At 57.6% G+C, this 15,371-nt stretch overlaps 3 protein-coding genes across 9 annotated transcripts; all 3 read right to left on the bottom strand.

Annotated features, from left to right (window-relative positions):
• Positions 1-193: 193 nt before the first annotated feature.
• LOC121672162 (haptoglobin-like) lies at positions 194-1,097 on the bottom strand. Its single transcript, XM_042044706.1, is given in 2 exon segments — positions 194-743; positions 745-1,097. Coding segments are annotated over 2 exon segments (714 nt in total). The 5' UTR covers positions 952-1,097; the 3' UTR covers positions 194-236.
• Positions 1,098-4,246: 3,149 nt separating this feature from the next.
• On the bottom strand, positions 4,247-8,353 carry LOC121672159 (dihydroorotate dehydrogenase (quinone), mitochondrial-like). The gene is given in 14 exon segments (XM_042044692.1): positions 4,247-4,554; positions 4,697-4,856; positions 4,930-5,083; positions 5,390-5,503; positions 5,958-6,145; positions 6,668-6,750; positions 6,975-7,174; positions 7,481-7,669; positions 7,911-7,949; positions 7,951-8,154; positions 8,156-8,227; positions 8,229-8,273; positions 8,275-8,289; positions 8,291-8,353. Coding segments are annotated over 14 exon segments (1,596 nt in total). The 3' UTR covers positions 4,247-4,484.
• LOC121672161 (IST1 homolog) lies at positions 8,044-15,154 on the bottom strand. 7 transcript variants are annotated; one of them, XM_042044701.1, is made up of 10 exons: positions 15,064-15,154; positions 14,007-14,106; positions 13,238-13,418; positions 12,910-12,997; positions 12,547-12,630; positions 12,053-12,163; positions 11,536-11,742; positions 10,371-10,463; positions 9,195-9,240; positions 8,044-9,029 (listed from the first exon to the last, which is right to left on the bottom strand). In XM_042044701.1, exons 2-10 carry the CDS (start codon positions 14,092-14,094, stop codon positions 8,830-8,832), a joined length of 1,098 nt encoding a protein of 365 aa, XP_041900635.1. In that variant the 5' UTR covers positions 14,095-14,106; positions 15,064-15,154; the 3' UTR covers positions 8,044-8,829. The 7 variants fall into 7 exon arrangements, 6 of the variants coding, with proteins under 6 accessions (XP_041900635.1, XP_041900636.1, XP_041900637.1 ...); XM_042044702.1 differs by having other exon boundaries at positions 14,007-14,128; positions 15,064-15,143; XM_042044703.1 differs by having other exon boundaries at positions 15,043-15,129.
• Between the last annotated feature and the right edge of the window lie 217 nt (positions 15,155-15,371).

Here is a 15,371-nt window from a genome sequence, read left to right as displayed (position 1 = left end):
CCCTCAGAGCCCGTGCGGGGACCGAGAGTCCCTCAGAGCCCGTGCGGCCCCGGACCCTCCGGCCAACGCCCGCCGAAAGCCCTGCAGGCGACCACACGCTCATCCCCGGTAGATGGGCCCGTGCAGCGACGGGCACAGAGACCCTGCACGGACGGACGGACAGACAGACAGACGCGCACACACGCACACACCCTGCAGCCTGGCGCGCAACAGTTTTATTCCCTCATGGTTCTGCCTCAGCCAGCTGCCACTGTCTCCTTCACCCAGGCCAGGACATGCTTCACGTCCACGCCGTACTTTGCAGCTGTGCAGGTCTTGTCATAGCTGACGATGCCGCCTGCGTACCAGGTGTCGTCATCGGGATCCTGCACGGCAAAGGCTCCGCCTGCATCCCCGTAGCAGGGGTCCTCCCGCAGCTCACTCATGCCCACGCAGAAGGTGTCATTGCCAAGGATGGGCTGGACCCAGTAGGACACATACTGCGCACTGTAGTATTCCCAGCACTGCTCACTCTCGGCCACTAGCAGCATCACGTACTTCAGCCTGTCGGGAAAGCCAAAGGTGGCACTGCAGCCCCAGCTTGAGATGTAGCCCACCTGTCCTGGGTGCACATAGCCCTTCTGGGCCAGGCAGATGCGCTTCACCTCCTCGCCAAGAAGCACCTTCTGCTTCTGCTTCAGCTTCAGCAAGGCCAGGTCCACAGCCTGTGGGTAGCTGGGGTGCAGCACAACACGCTCAAATGCCCAAGTTGGGCTGCTCCCGGCTGCCCAGGAACAGCTGCAGTGTAGGGGCAATCTCTTCCAGCGTGGCATTCTCACTGTGGATGTTCAGGTACACGTTCCTGCCTGTGTTCAGCAGCCACTGGTCACCGATGAGTGTGGCCCTCACGGTCAGGTTGTGGCGGGTCACCATCCAGCCCTGCCAAGGGAAGCTGCCCTTCGGAGCCAGCATGACCCCAGTGATGCACTGCCTGGGGGGGTGGTTCTTCGGCTTCCCACACACTACATAGGGCAGGGGAAGGCCCAGGTGAGCCCCCTGAACCCAGCAGGCGCCAGATACCTCCTGGTGCTCAGCAGCCCCAGGGAGCAGCACTGAAGATGGAGGTTGTGAGCAGTCCCTGCAGCCCTTCAGCTGCCCAGACTGCCCACAGCCCCCAGCCACTGCAGTCTTCTCTCACCTGGCTCACAGACAGGCACATCCTTAACAGCCTCAGGGCTCACCCATACCTGACTCTCATCACATTTGTATGTCCCTTTGGAGGGAAACCAGAGTCAGCACCACTGCCCTGCTTGTACCTCCGCGGGGCTTAGATGAACAGGAGTAGCTATTCATACCCCCGATGAAGTGGGGTGGAGTGTGAGGATGGATCACCTAGTATTGGGGCAGCCCCACACATTCTCTAGAACTGGGCAGAAGCCCCATCCCTAGGTGCTGTGCCCATGCTGTGTACCTCACCATCACCAGAGCTGCGCAGCTGGTAGTACGGGTCACAGTGGTACCCGACCAGGTGCTCCACGTGGCCATGTTCAATCTCCACAGGCTTTGCACACCTCCGCTCTCCAGGCAGAGAATGCTCAACTGGCCCAGAGCCAGGACATGCTCCCACCTCCACTAGGTCCCTCCCTAGTTGTGTCTTCCCTGCCTCCTGCCTGCTCCCTGCCAAACCCCCTCCCAGCTCTGTCCAAGCCCCAGTGCTCCCCCCCTTGCCCTGGAAGGTACCAGTGGCAGCTGCAGTCCCCAGCACACTCCAGGCCAGGCCAGCGATCGATAGCTCTGCAGGAAGGAGAGGGCAGCCTCAGCATAGAACTCCTACTCTTTGCTCTCAGCTGTGGGCTCCACCAGGACCCGGGGCCCTGGCCGGGCTCATGCCCTGTCCCGGTAGGAAAAAGGGGCAACTCCGTGACCCGGGGCTGCCCATCAGACAGCCGTGAGTCAGACCTGGACCCTGATGCTACAGAGGTCAAGGCTGCAGTGTTGGGACCTGGGTGCTTCCAGGCCCAACAGTGGTCCTGCCGTGGCCCTCTGCAGGGCCAGGTCCTCAGCCGGGCAAGAAGGACGGACACAGCACTGAGCACATCCAGGGACATATTGGTGTTGCTCACCCCATGCTCAAAGCAGCCTCCTCCTACAGGTCATTCCTGCTAGGGGCTTCCTCCTCATCCCTTTTATTACCACTTCCTTTGCGCCAGTGCAGCCCATGAGCTCCAGATCTCCTGACCCTGGTGCCTGCAGCCAGCACAATTCCCAGCAGGAAGAGCACAAAAAGCCACACCTTGCTTAGTGCCAGCGTGGCAGAGGCTCCAAGGAAGCTGCCAAACCCTGACAGGAAGCCAGCGTGCCAAGAGTTTCTCAGATTTTGCAGCTACAAATATGGGAGAGGGAGCTGGCTGCAGATACTGGTACCCTGGCACTGTGACACCAGCTAAGGCTCACAGAGAGCAGACCAGCCTCGGCCCCTGGTAAACCTGCCCTGTGCCTACACCTACCATGGTCCCTGCAGAACACAGGTGGCCGCCCCACTGCAGGCTGGGGCACAGGAGGCAGGTCCCATCCCATTCTGTGCCTGGCTCTGCCCACAGACAAGGCACACCATCCAGAGCTGGGGTGCCAGTGACCTGGGCAGTGCCAGCCTGGCTAGCTGAGGGGTACATGTCTCATGCCAGGGACAGGCTCTGAGGGACTGCAGCCAAGCTGGCTTCCAACCAGTAGCCACCTCTTCCCATGCAGCAGGCTGCAGCCCCGTGTCCCAGCAGCCCCTGGCCCTTGGGGTGCAGGTTGTCTGTTACAGTGCGGATACTGTAACACGATGTATTAAACCAGAAGGTCCGTAGAAAGAAATATGGACAGATTCTTGATAGCTGTTTCAGAGATGTTTATTTCTCCAGCCACATGGCTGGGGCTCTGCCGAGGAACTCCCTCAGTCACGGGACCTGAGGGCCCCTGCCCACGCAGGGAACACAAAACAAACAGTGGGGAACGAGGCTGACCAGGGCCAGGGAAACCCCATGTCTGTCCCCTCAGGGCCCCTCTCCCAGGGCTACATGGCAGGGGGAAGGGACCCCGACAGTTGTCAGCAGTGTCAAGGGCCCAACCCCAGCTTACAGGAACTCACAGCAGCAACCACTGGCTAGCCGCCAGTTAGGTGTGGCCAGCCAGCAGCAGGGGTGGACTGCAAAGTACATCAGCCTGTTCCCACAGTCTGCCTCCCACAAGAGCAGAGCAGAGGAGGGAGCCAGTGCAGCTTGGCCTGCTGGGGGTCTTGACAGTGCCCCCCTTCCACTCAGATATTCCAGTCCTTCAGCCTCAAGAGTGTGTCCAGTTCCAGACACCCCAGAAGGTGGCTTTTCCATCCTCTGTGAGCTTCTTTCCATCTCATGGGGTATTCTGTGTCTCTAAACAATGCAGGGCTTGACATCCCTGGCCCAGCACCAGCCAGACTCGTGCCAGCACACAGAAGGCTGGAGTCCAGCACAGGATGCATCAGGGCTCAGCAGCTCCAATCTGTGAACCTTGCCAGCACATTAGGAAGGTGCTGTGTCACCCTCAGACTGGGAGAGCAAGAATCTCCCAGGCCCTCTCCAAAGCACATCAACACCTCGGCCAATGGACCAGGTCACACCCCTGTTAGAACAGTGAGAAGTGTCATCTATCCAGGAAGAATCCAGGAAATGAAGAGGATAGTGCAGGGGGCTGCAGAAGCGGGGAGCAGGCAGGCGATGGCCCTGACATGAGCCGAGGGCCACCACAGCGTGAGGTGAGCTGTTGTAAATAATCTTGGTGAAGTACTGTGGCACAATCCTGCTCTGCAGGGTGGACTGTGAGAGGCTGCTGAGGGAATGCTGTGTGCAAGGTGAGCTGTTGCTCAAGAAAAGCCTGACTGCAGTGAGTTCAGGGTGAAAGAAAAGTCAGCACCAGAGGTCCCAGAGACAAAACCAACAGACAGAAGCACCTTTGATCAGGCCCTTTCCACAACTGACAGGGCATGACTGCAGCCATCTCCAAATGGCTGCATACTGGCACCCAGCACCACCACCTTCCCTCCCTGCCAAGGGCCCAGCCTTGGGCAGAGGTCTCTGCCAGGGTAGGCCTGGTGCACTTGTCAGTCCATCCCAGAGCTCAGCTACCCTAGTAGCTTCTCCCACCAGGAAAAGTGGGAGCAACGCTGAAAGAACTGATCCTGCTCAGCTGAGGAGAGCTAGGCTGCATCACTCCAGGCCCTGGGGTGTCCCCAGAGCAGTACACAGGACCAGGTAAGCCAAATGTTTATTGACACTCAGTTGTGCTGTCCACAGGGAAGCCAAAACACAGCCCTGAAAAGCAGCACTGTTGTGAAGGCCGCATCCCCTGCTCCCCACCAGTGCAGCCCCTGCTTCATCAGACTGTCCCAGGGGCTGGAACCAGGACCTCGTCTCAGTCCCAGCCCGCCCAGCTCTGGAATTGTCAGACCCATCTCTGCCTGGCCATGGCTCCTCCCAGCTAGACCTTCATTCTGCAGCATGTCCGCACCGGTGATCTGCTCCAACGGCCTCCATGACGTTCTTGAAGCCCTGCTCCCTAACCAGGGACAGCGTGTGGTGGCACTGGGCTGGTACTGTGGCTCAGCCCCACAGTGCCACTGCTTGGGCACCAGCATACAGCTGTCCAGAGCTCCCCTAGGCCCAGGGGGTCTCTGGGGACATGCCTGGCCTCCACGCACCTCAGCAGCTCCTCCAGTTCCCGCTTCACTGTCCCCACCACTGGCGGCCCGTGGTACACAAGTGCTGTGTACAGCTGCACAAGCGAGGCTCCGGCACGGATCTTCTCCAGGGCATCCTGCCCATTGCTCACCCCACCCACACCAATAATGGGCACCCGGCCTGTGGGCAGGCACAGGGTCAGGATGGCACAGGCAACACTGGCATGTGCCCCCAAGCCCTGTTCTCCCATCACCTTGAGTGAGAGCGTACATCTCCCTGATGATCTGTGTGGAGAGCTCCCGTAGGGGCTTCCCACTGAGGCCCCCAGGCTCCATGCGCTGCCTGCTCCGGAGGCCGCTGGGGCGGCTCACAGTGGTATTGCTGACTATCAGCCCATCCACACCTAGCTGCAGGGGCAGTAGTGTGAGGACACAGCTTCTGCAAACAGCCCTCCCCTCCCCTCCCACCAGGTCAGGACCACCCAGCACACAACCCAGAAACATGCCTGGGGACAAAGCTACCCCTCACTGCCTGGACTGTCTGTGTCACACAATGCCTGGGTGACACACATGGGCCCGCACAGACTCTGACTTACCCAGGACACCATCCCTACAGCAGCAAGAGAGCTGCAGGTGTACCTGTCCTTCAGAGAGGTGACTTGCCAGGACCACCACAGTCCTGCCTCTGGTGGCCTCCCCTTCCTGCCTTCTCACCTCACAGACAACGCTGGCGATGTCCTGCTTGTCCTGTGCAGTGAGGTCAGGGGCAATCTTCACCAGCACGGCTGGCTTACGCTCGCAGGGCAGCAGGTCCCTCTCCACCAGCACCTGTCGGTGCACGTGGCAGTGCATGGCAGGGGGATGCCTCCTGCCCCAACGAGGAGCTAAGGACACCCACCAACACAGGCAGTATAGGGACAGGGCCTGCTCCTCTACATGGCACCAAAGACTGGAAAGGCACCCTTGGCACAGGGCCTGGTGCACACAGCAGGCACAGGACCCCAGCGATGCCTGAAGTAGTGGGGTGGACGGCTCGCTGCCTCTTTCAGGAGCAAGTGGAGGGCAATGCCTCACTGCTCCTGAGCCCTTTGCCCCAGTACACCCCATGGCAGCAGCTGATCAAGGGACATCTCAGTGGTCCTGCCCACCACTCTGGAAAGCCACCCCACTCCTCCCTGTGCTGGGGTAAATCCACTGGCTGCAGCAGTGCAGATGCTGCCAGGGGATGGGATGCATCCAGTGCTGTAGCTGTGGTTTAGGCTGCCTGGGGGGAGGCACCCACCTTGCTCAGCAGGTCCCGCAGCTCAGCCTTGCCCTGGAGGTCCCGCAGCCCTGGGGTGTTTGGGCTGGACACGTTCACAACTAGGTAGTCAGCCAAAGGACCCAGTGTCCGGACCCCAGCCACATAGTCAGCTGCAGCATCAGTAGAGCTCTTGTTCTTGCCCAGGTTGACTCCAAGAGGCATCCCAGCTGGAACACAGACAGCTGAACCAGGGCAGCAGGCATCACCCAACAGCCAGAGCACCCAAAAAAGGAGGTCCCAGGACCAGCTAAATTTAACATGAGAACATGCAGCCCACATATTTCATAAGGATCGGCCTGGGACTGTCCTGCAACCACAGGAGCATTGCGACAGCCGCCTCAGTCAGCACCTCCCAGCACCATAGCCTGCAGCCTGGCAGAGGTTGCCCTCAGGATCTGCCCAGCTGGAGTCCTCTTGGCTTTGGCTGTCAGCAGACACATCCTGCCCAAAGCAGCAAGTGGAGCTTGATGCCAGAGAAAACAGCAGGAGAAAGGTGCCTAGTCACAATGCCAAGCGTGAGAGACTACAGCCCCAAGAGAGTCCTGCTGTCCAAGTGTACCTTGCTCTAGCCAGGGTGCTCCTGTGCCTGGATACTGGCATTACACACCAATCCTGGCCTACAGGTACCCAGGAGATGCCCAAAACTACCCTGCAGACCCCAAGAGCAAAGGCTTACAAGCTTGTCTCACCACCAGTGAGCCTGATCTGTGTCTCCTGGCGGGCACGCAGCCTGCGCTCCACCGCGACATGGCCATGGCTGTTGAATCCATACCTGCACCAGGACAGAGGGGGCTCAAGGCTGCGTTATGTCTGTGAGCCCTAAACAGGACACATGAGAAACACAAGGCAGACGTGTGATCTCGGCAGCTTTGCTCAGCACATCCAACCAAAAGCTACCACAGCACCAACCACAGACCTGGGACCACCCAAATATGCACTCTCCCTCAGGGTAGGCAGACTGTAGCACATGGCAGAACAGCTGCCCTCAGATCCCACCTGTTGATGACCGCTTCATCCTCTGCCAGCCGGAAGACCCTGGGCCTGGGGTTCCCTTCCTGGGGCTTGGGTGTGACAGTCCCCACTTCCACAAAGCCAAAGCCCATCTTGAACAGCCCGTCCACAGCCTCACACTGCTTGTCGAAGCCAGCAGCCAGACCCAATGGGTTACGGAATCGCTGCCCGAGGACTCGCACCTCCTGCGGGGCTGGAGCTGGGTCAGAGCCCACGGACTCCGGGAGCCACAGCCCCGCTCCAACGCCGCTCCCGACAGACCCAGCCGCCTCCCCTGCCCTGTGGGGTGTCCTCATGGGATGCCTGCCCGAGAGTCCCTCGTCGCCCCCAACGGACTGCGACAGGACCCGGCTGCCTGCGCACCCCCCTGGACCCTGCGACCCACCCCTTACCCCTCTATCCTGGCCGCCCTTCCCACCTCCCCACTTCCCGCCCTGGTCCCTGCGCCCCACCCGCGGTTCCCCCTCCTTCTCCGCCCTCGAGAACCGCACCAGCGCGGGGCCGTCCGGACGGGTGGAGGGCAGCAGCCCCAGGGCGGCGGCGCGCAAAGCCAGGCCGTGGGCGGCCTCAGGGGGCAGCGCCCGAAGCGCGGGCATCACCGCCGCGTAAAGCCGCTCGTCGCCTGCCGCAAGCGCCGATCCCAGGAGCAGCCCGCAGCCTCCCAGCGCCAGCAGCCGTCCCTGCGCCAGGCCGTCAGCAGCGCCCCAGCACCGATCCCCCACCGGCACCCACGCCCCTCCCATCCCGGTACCGATCTCATCCCGTTCCTTCCCCTCCCAGCACGCCGGCCCCGCTCCCACACCACCCATTCCATCCGTCCCGTCCCGGCACTGCCCGCTCCACCCCGGCTGTCCCCAGGGTCCCATGAGCGGCCCCCCCAGGACGGCTCCGCTTTCCCCCCGACGGCCCCCGGCCGCTCACGCGCAGCGGCGCCGCCATCATGCTCAGCCCGACACGCGAGGGCCCTTCCGGGGGCCCCCTCCGTGATTGGCGGAGGCCGTACCCTTCCAGCCAATAGCGACGCAGCACGGTCGAGGCAAGAGGCCCCGGGCGATGCGCGCGCACAGCGGGCGCGGGCCCGCGCTTTATTGGAACGAGGGACAAAGGGCCCGAGGCCCGCGGGAAGCGGGCACCGACAGGGACAGGACAGGGGCTGTACAGCCGCGGGCAGCGTCACGGAGAGGCAGGGCAGAGCTGCAGGCAGTGGCACGGACAGGTACTGAACGGTCCCCGGATGCCTTGTCCCCAGCTCGGGTAGGGGAAACAAGGTGCTGCTGCGTATCCCATCAGACCACCCTCCATGCCTCACCCCCAGACCTCGGTGGTCCACAGCTGCTCAGCACCCAGGAGGAAAGCTGCTGCATCAACCCCGGCACAGCCGCAGAGCCTTCCTAGCTCTGCCCTCTGTGGGGCCAGTCGCATAACCAATAGACCCAGGCCGACAGTGCCACCCTTCTGCAAACTGCAAACAGACCCCACCAAGAACACCATGAAGGCCAGCAAGGGCTCCCCAAGAGAAAGCTGCTGCTGGCAGGCACGGAGCCATCATGGAGACAGCCAGGAATAGTACCCAGAACATGATGCACAGCTTCCCCATACAGCCACCCAGACTGACAGGGGCTCTTTCCTTCCCCAGTCTCTCAATATTCCCCACAGTTCATCTCCTGGAGCAGCAAAGATCAGGAAAGTGGCAGCACTTGGTGTAAGTACAGCAGGAAGAGAGCTCAAAAAGAAGAGCATGTTCATTGGAGGTTAATACAGGAAACCAATTTCAAAGGGAGTCTGTTTCAGAGAGAAGATGTCACAGCTCCTGCCCCTCCTTCCTGCAGCCCAGGAAGTTTTATGTTTTCTTCTTTAGCTCCTCAAATCTCCGTGAAAGATCATCGAAGTCAATGTCTTCTGAGGCAGAAGAGTTGGCGCCAGCAGATGCTGTTGGCAGTGTGTCTGGCACAGATGGCAATTCAGGCAACACGAAGTTATCAAAGGTGTTAGGAGCTCCAGCTCTTGGTTTAGGAGAAACTTCTGGCTTGGGCTCAGGCCCTGTTTATAATAAGAGAAGTATCACTGTACCTCACCATCAGCACACACTCACTGGGCCAAACAGATCCCCACAAAGGAACAGTGGTTCCAGCAACAGGCAGTACCAGTGGGTTTTTCTGAAACAGCCCCTAATACCCAAGGTTTCCCAAACCTCTACATACTCACCAGGCACTAGTGCAGCAGTGTCCTTGTCAGTGTTAGGCTCATCAATCTGAAAAAGACTCTCAGTTACTACAGCTCTGTCCCACCAGCACACAGGCAGAGCTCAGAGGCACAGCTCCAGCAGAGCAGTGCATGCTCCTCCCCACCCCCAGCAGGCAGCCATGCCTTTGGAACAACCTGCCTCTCTTCCCAAGAAACAGAGGCAGCTCTTCAGCTTTTCTCTCCCTCCCTGTCAACTAGAGCAGCTTCACTGACCATATTCTGGAACTGGATCAACAGAGCATATCCACTATCAGGTCTGAAACATTTATCAAGGCCATGAGTGGGAAAACACTGCCCCCTTCATCCACGTCATCACAGCTCCTTGCTGCCTTTCTTCATAAACCACTGACAGGCCCTTGTGACTAGCAGCAGGGTATGAAATGACCCATCTCATGTCTTGGTCTGCCTGGGAAAAAGGCCCATGGCACACTCAGCTGTGCTAGTAAGACTTCTTATTTCCTGTATGCTGCAGCCAGCAATACCCATTCCCACCCAGTTCACCAGCGCTGCTGCACCTGTGAGAACACAAGGTGTCAGCACCCACAGTGCTCGGCTGTGCTCCTCCCTACTCAGGATAATGCAAAAACAAACAGCATGTCACCAAAAGCAGAGTGGGAGGCATGATGACAAATTGCAGCAACAAAACCACAGACAAGCATAGCAGGGAAGTCTCCAGCCTCTGCTTTGCTGTCCCCAGCGACTGAGAAAAGTCTGTGAAAGGAAGAGTCTTTAAACATACAGCATCTGGGTCAGCCAAAACTGTCATCCAGGCTATTCATTAGTTCAAAAGCCATAATTAAACAGACTCGAGGCGATAAACCGTTCACACTGCAAAAACCAGAACTTGTGGACTCTGCTTGCCAACTGTTTATCACCACTTGAACAAAGCAGCAAGAGAAATCTCAGCTTTCCTCTGCAGCCAAGGCACAGAGCTGAATGAGGAACTTCTCTCCAGAAGTCATCTTTCATCACGTGCACTCAGTGATTCACTACACCAGCAAGCAATGCCAGCACCGCCCCAAAAGTTCCAAGGACTGGCAGCAGTATCCTTTACAAACATCTCCCTTCTCTGTGACTGCCACTGCACTCTGAGGATCCCTCTGCTGCCTGCAATGGCCATTCAGCTCAGGCACTTACAGACTCATATGTGGGTGGGTTTGCCGGAATTGGTGGTGGGTGGATGTTAGTGAAAGGCTGGTAGGTCCCCACTGGCAGGCCACTGAAGTTCTCCTGTACAGAGAGATCAGTCATGCACCAGACTACTCACCTGAGACACCACAGCCGCCATGGGAGTCACAGGAAGTAGAGTCTTAGATAAATGCAGGCAAGTATCCAAGTGGATAAGAGTTTACACTTACAAGGAGGAGATTCTCAAGTATTAAGTCAGATGTAGTCACCTGGAGCAGGCAGACTCAGCTAACTGGACTGTGAGTTATTCTAAAGAACCAGCATAGGTAAACACTTCATCTTTCAAGTGCATGCTTCTTTCATGAGAAGCACCGGGCCAATAAGGGAAATACTCTGACATTTCTGGCCCTGTGTGCAGTATCACAGAATAGGAAAGAGGTTTCTGGCTCACACAAGGCTTTGAATTGCCCTCATTTGTAACACAGCAGTGCCTCAAGGACCCAGACCTGGCACAAGCCCTCAGCATGTTTATGGCTGGGCCAACAGTGAGCTGATGATACTTGGCCCAGATTTTCCACAAAAAGCACTTCAGCAGTACTGAGACCATATTAAGACTCCAAGCCATCCCACTGTTCTGCTCTCCAGTCTACACAGATATCCTGTAAATTACTACATTCAGAGAATGGAGGAGTTCTTTTCAGCTCCCACCTTTATCTGTTAAATCATCTGCAACAGCCATTGCCTCAGTCTCCTCCCCTTGCAGGTCTGAAGGCAGGGCTCTTCTGCATTCTTCTGTGCTGTTCCCACCCCACAACACTCACCTGATTTTCTTGACTGAATCTTGGCACACTACCAGCCTATCAACTTCAAAGTGCAGCTCCAACTCCTGGACAAAAGCCTGGCAGTCAGAAGACTGCCTCAGGAGTTAAGTCTGGACTCCTCTGTTCCCTGAAGGCAAAGACGGCTGGCTGGAGAACAAGGGTAGGAACTTCCAGAGTCAGGAAGCAACACGAAGCTTCAGGTGCAGTGCCAACAGCCTCCATCCCATGCAGTCTCACACCAAAATGACTTTCTGACACATTGAGCTATCGGGTGCAGTCAGAAGGCACAGGGCTAAGCACCATATTAGGAGTCTTTCACAGAAAAAGGACACACACAAAGCCAAGGAACTTACCGGTCCCTTTGGAGGTGGATAGGAGAAGGGTGGATTTGGTGTTGGCATGGGCACAGGCATCATCACGGGCATGGGTACTAACCCATCATGACCTATCATTGGGGCTGTAAATCCACCACTTCCGCCCCCTCCATGGCCACCCTTCTTCACATCATCCGTGAACCCCACATCAATTAGATCTGCCTCTCCGCCTGCCGGGGCTTCAGCCTGGAAAGGGAGGAAGAATTCTGCTCACCAACACATCTCTGTTCTGATCACAGCTCTCTGTACAGCATTAGATGCAGCATTTGTCATGGACAAGATGGGAATACACAACAAGAACAGAACAGAGAGCAGCTATACAGAGGTATCAATGGGAAACAGAACGGGAACCAGGCTGTAGCATGTGTAACTACTGCCACATGCCACAGGGGTGCATGACGGAACAAGGATTGTGCTGTGCTGGGGCTGTCTAGAAGACACCAAAGCACAAGGACCACCCAGTTCACTGCAATGACACATCCTGGGGCTCACTCACCATCACCACCGAGTCAGGCTCATAGGGCACGTTGTAGTTCTTAGCAATCTCAATGAGGTATCTCTCCACCAGGATCTTGGGTGGTGCTTCCACGCTCAGCTTGTGCATCAGCTGGAACACAGGGGTAGAGAGACTTAGTGGGGCAAGGGCGGTGCAGCACCCCCTGTACCAGTGCCATCCCAGCCAGGGCTACCAGCTGCGGGGAACAGCAGGCAGCCCTGGGGAGGCCTCTCCACCCAGTACAGCATGCTGAAGGCAGCCACAGGCCAGGGCTCTATTTGCTCTACCCTTCCCCATCCACAACCAGCAGAACAGGGCCTCCCTGCCTGGGCCCTCAGCACCATGCTCCAATGCAGGTGGGCCCCGGCTGCACAGCACCTGCAATGCTCTGCAGTGACTGCAAGCATCAGCCACTAGCCACAGGCCCAAAGGGGCAGCAAGCCTCAGCAGGTGTGGCTGCTCTGCCAGCTCCACCTGTTCGACCAGTTCATTACCCTGTCGTTGACTGTCCCAATCTGGTTTGTCCGGCACAGCTTTCCATACTCCTTGCTGTACTTAGCACACAACTGATCAGCAACCTGCAGCAGGAGAGAAACTCTAGAACATACACACCCTTGCTTTCCCCCACCTCATACCGCACACACACTCACCCGCCTCCCTCCCTCATTTCTCCCACTGAGCACCCCAGTTCAGCAGCTGCAGCCACCCCAGATGCTCCAAGGACACCTGGTTTCCATCTGCAGCCCATAAAGTCCTCTGTTTTAACAACACAAAGTCCCAGACAAGGGCTTCCATCAGCACCTGGCAGCATCACCCCCACCCTGCATGTGCAACACCCCTCAAGCAACCCTACTCACAATCTTCAACTCAGCCACTTCCGACTGGAGGCGTGGTGCAGCCCAAATCAGTGTCGATACTGCCTCTGCCAGGCCAGAGTCCAGCTCCCTAGGACCAAAGAAAACCATTCTCTCTCCATCCCATCCACCCAGCTTTTGCTGCCCTCAGTCTGCATAGCCTTAAAGTTCCCATCCTACACACTGGGCTCCACAGTCTTCCCTCCATAGGGAAGAAAAGGTCTCTGGAGACCCTAGGACACTGAGACAAACACAGGTGCCCTTCTGTACCCCAGACCTGCCCCCAACAGTGCCCCTTCCTGAGTCCAGGACCCTCTCAGCCAGAGCTTACTTCATGGACTGGATCAAGCCAAAGCGGGCGAGCAGCAGATCACAGTATAGCTCCAGGATCTCCATGGCCTCCACAAGGTAATCTTCACGGATGATGTGTTCCACACGAATCCTGGCACGCTCATCTTTTCCAGCTGCCAGGTAATCTGCAATCTCCTTCCTTGCCTTCTGGGCCAACTCAGCTGCAGCACACATCCCAAGCCCAGTCATTGTACTGGCCTGGGCTGCTGCCTCCAGATCACCCACAGTCCCCATCACACATAAAGCCACCACCAGCTTCTCTCCCCCATCAAACCTCTGCAGCATGAGACACTCTACCGTGGTTTGGCAGAGCCCTTGTGCCCATGTCCGAGCACACTTAACTCATGGGAGAAAGGAAAGTGGACTTTAGGCTGCTGGAAACACTCCTGCACCTACAACCTCCCACCAGGACCACAGACTCTACCTGTGTCAGGGCAGGTGGGGAGAACCTCCCACAGCACCCAGGGAGTCCCCCACTGTGCTGTTAGCACACACAGTCCACAGCTACCACCCCACAAAAACTGCACTCCAACAGCTGCCAGGAAGGTGGACAGAAGCTAGACTGTGGCCAGCCTGCTCTTCCAGGTCCTTGTGCACCAGAGCAGGTTGTAAGGCCTGAGTCCAGCAAGGAAGAGCAAAAAGCTACTCCATACTTGGCCTGTGAAAGTACCCCAACTTGAGAAAAACCTTCTCAAGTCTCCTGAGCTCCAAAAGCATTCTAGATCCCACCTGTCCCCTTAAATACTCACTCTTCTTTTTCTCCAGTAGCTTGAGGCGATTGATGACGAGGCGCAGGTTGACTCGCAAGCGCTCTGCCTTGAACCCAGAGCCCAACATGATAAACACTTTCTGTGGAGAAGAGGGATGGTCACTGGAACCAAAAACTGTTAGCACTGTTTTACTGGGGGAGGGGGGGAATTTCTTGGAGGCCAAGAAATTCCCCAGACAAACAAGCCCTGGCTTGCCAATCCTGAATCTAGTTAGTTATAAGTGACCGGACCTCGAGCACTCCTTATTACCTTTCCTACTTCACAACCCTGCACCTAAGCAAGGCCAACAGGATTTGCCTTAGAAACTTCCAGGAAACTTCCTGGATATTTTTTAAGAAATGGAAAAGTCAACTGGAAAAACCAAGCCCTGTCTTATCAAAAACGTAAATTATAAACCAGCTATATAATTAACCCAAGGATTGTAGAAACCAAGGTTGTAACAGTCTTGTCACCAGAAGGAAAAAGCTGCCATTCCACATTCCCCACACTCTTCCTGCTTACTGAACACATGCCTAGCCTTCCAGGAACCAGTTCAACTTATTAACCCTACAGAAAGCAAATTCCAACAGTATTTAATTATAGCATTCTGTCTACAAAGAACCATCCATCAAAAAAAAAAGCTTCCTTAAAAGATATCACACAGAAAGACCTTGGTTTGCATCTCACCTCCCCACACCTCCTTGCCGGCGGTTGCACTGCCCAGCGCAGAGCGAGCCATGACCTGATTCAGCTGCCAGAACGGCCGCCGGCCACACCAGACACTCGGGGAGACTCGCCGCGTCCGGCCCAGTGCCCAGGGACAGTTCGGACAGTGCGCAGGAGGCCCTGCACGAGTTCCACCGGCGCAGCTACACCCGAAGGCTGAAAGGGGAAATTCCTCTCCCTCCTCAACTAGGTGGCACCGAGGAACATCCCACAGCACAAGCAGGGCGGGTCCCAGGGCTGCGGGAGACCCTGGGGCAGGGCCTCCCCGTCACCTCCCCGGACGCCGAGCGCTCCCCACGGCCCCGCTCACCCGTCCCACGGCCCCGCTCACCCGCCGCCGCTCCACAGCTCTATGTCACCCAAAATGGCGCGCGGCGTCAGCGGCACTTCATCGCGTGCGGAAGGATCCTCAAAGCCGACATTCTCCGCACCCAGGCCGGCACTCCCCGCACCCACTCCGGGGCACGGTCGAACCGGCGCGGCGGACGCTGTACCGGATCGCTTCCGCAGATGCGGCCCTGGCGCAACGGCGGCCAGGGAGGAACGGGCACGGTCTAGGAGAGTGGCGCAGACGGACTACATGGCGCGGCGGAGGGATCCTATGCGCACCCACACAGTACCACGCCTGATAGGCGCCCG

The sequence above is a fragment of the Corvus kubaryi genome, unplaced genomic scaffold, assembly GCF_017639235.1.
Source record: "Corvus kubaryi isolate FWS band 111438036 unplaced genomic scaffold, C.kubaryi_AGA036_p1.0 39845, whole genome shotgun sequence".
Classification (NCBI taxonomy): domain Eukaryota; kingdom Metazoa; phylum Chordata; class Aves; order Passeriformes; family Corvidae; genus Corvus; species Corvus kubaryi.
The sequence above is the reverse complement of the archived record's forward strand: the minus strand, read 5'-3'. Positions and strand labels throughout refer to the sequence as shown.

What these genes read in the sequence shown, in the direction of transcription:
- LOC121672161 (XM_042044700.1), bottom strand. Translation starts at nt 14,745, where the DNA reads ATGGCTCGCTCTGCGCTGGGCAGTGCAACCGCCGGCAAGGAG. An exon ending in TTGGGACAGTCAACGACAGG is followed by an intron (nt 12,164 to 12,546) that starts GTAATGAACTGG and finishes CCTGTGTTCCAG; the next exon opens with CTGATGCACAAGCTGAGCGT. An exon ending in CACTGCTGCACTAGTGCCTG is followed by an intron (nt 9,030 to 9,194) that starts GTGAGTATGTAG and finishes TATTATAAACAG; the next exon opens with GGCCTGAGCCCAAGCCAGAA.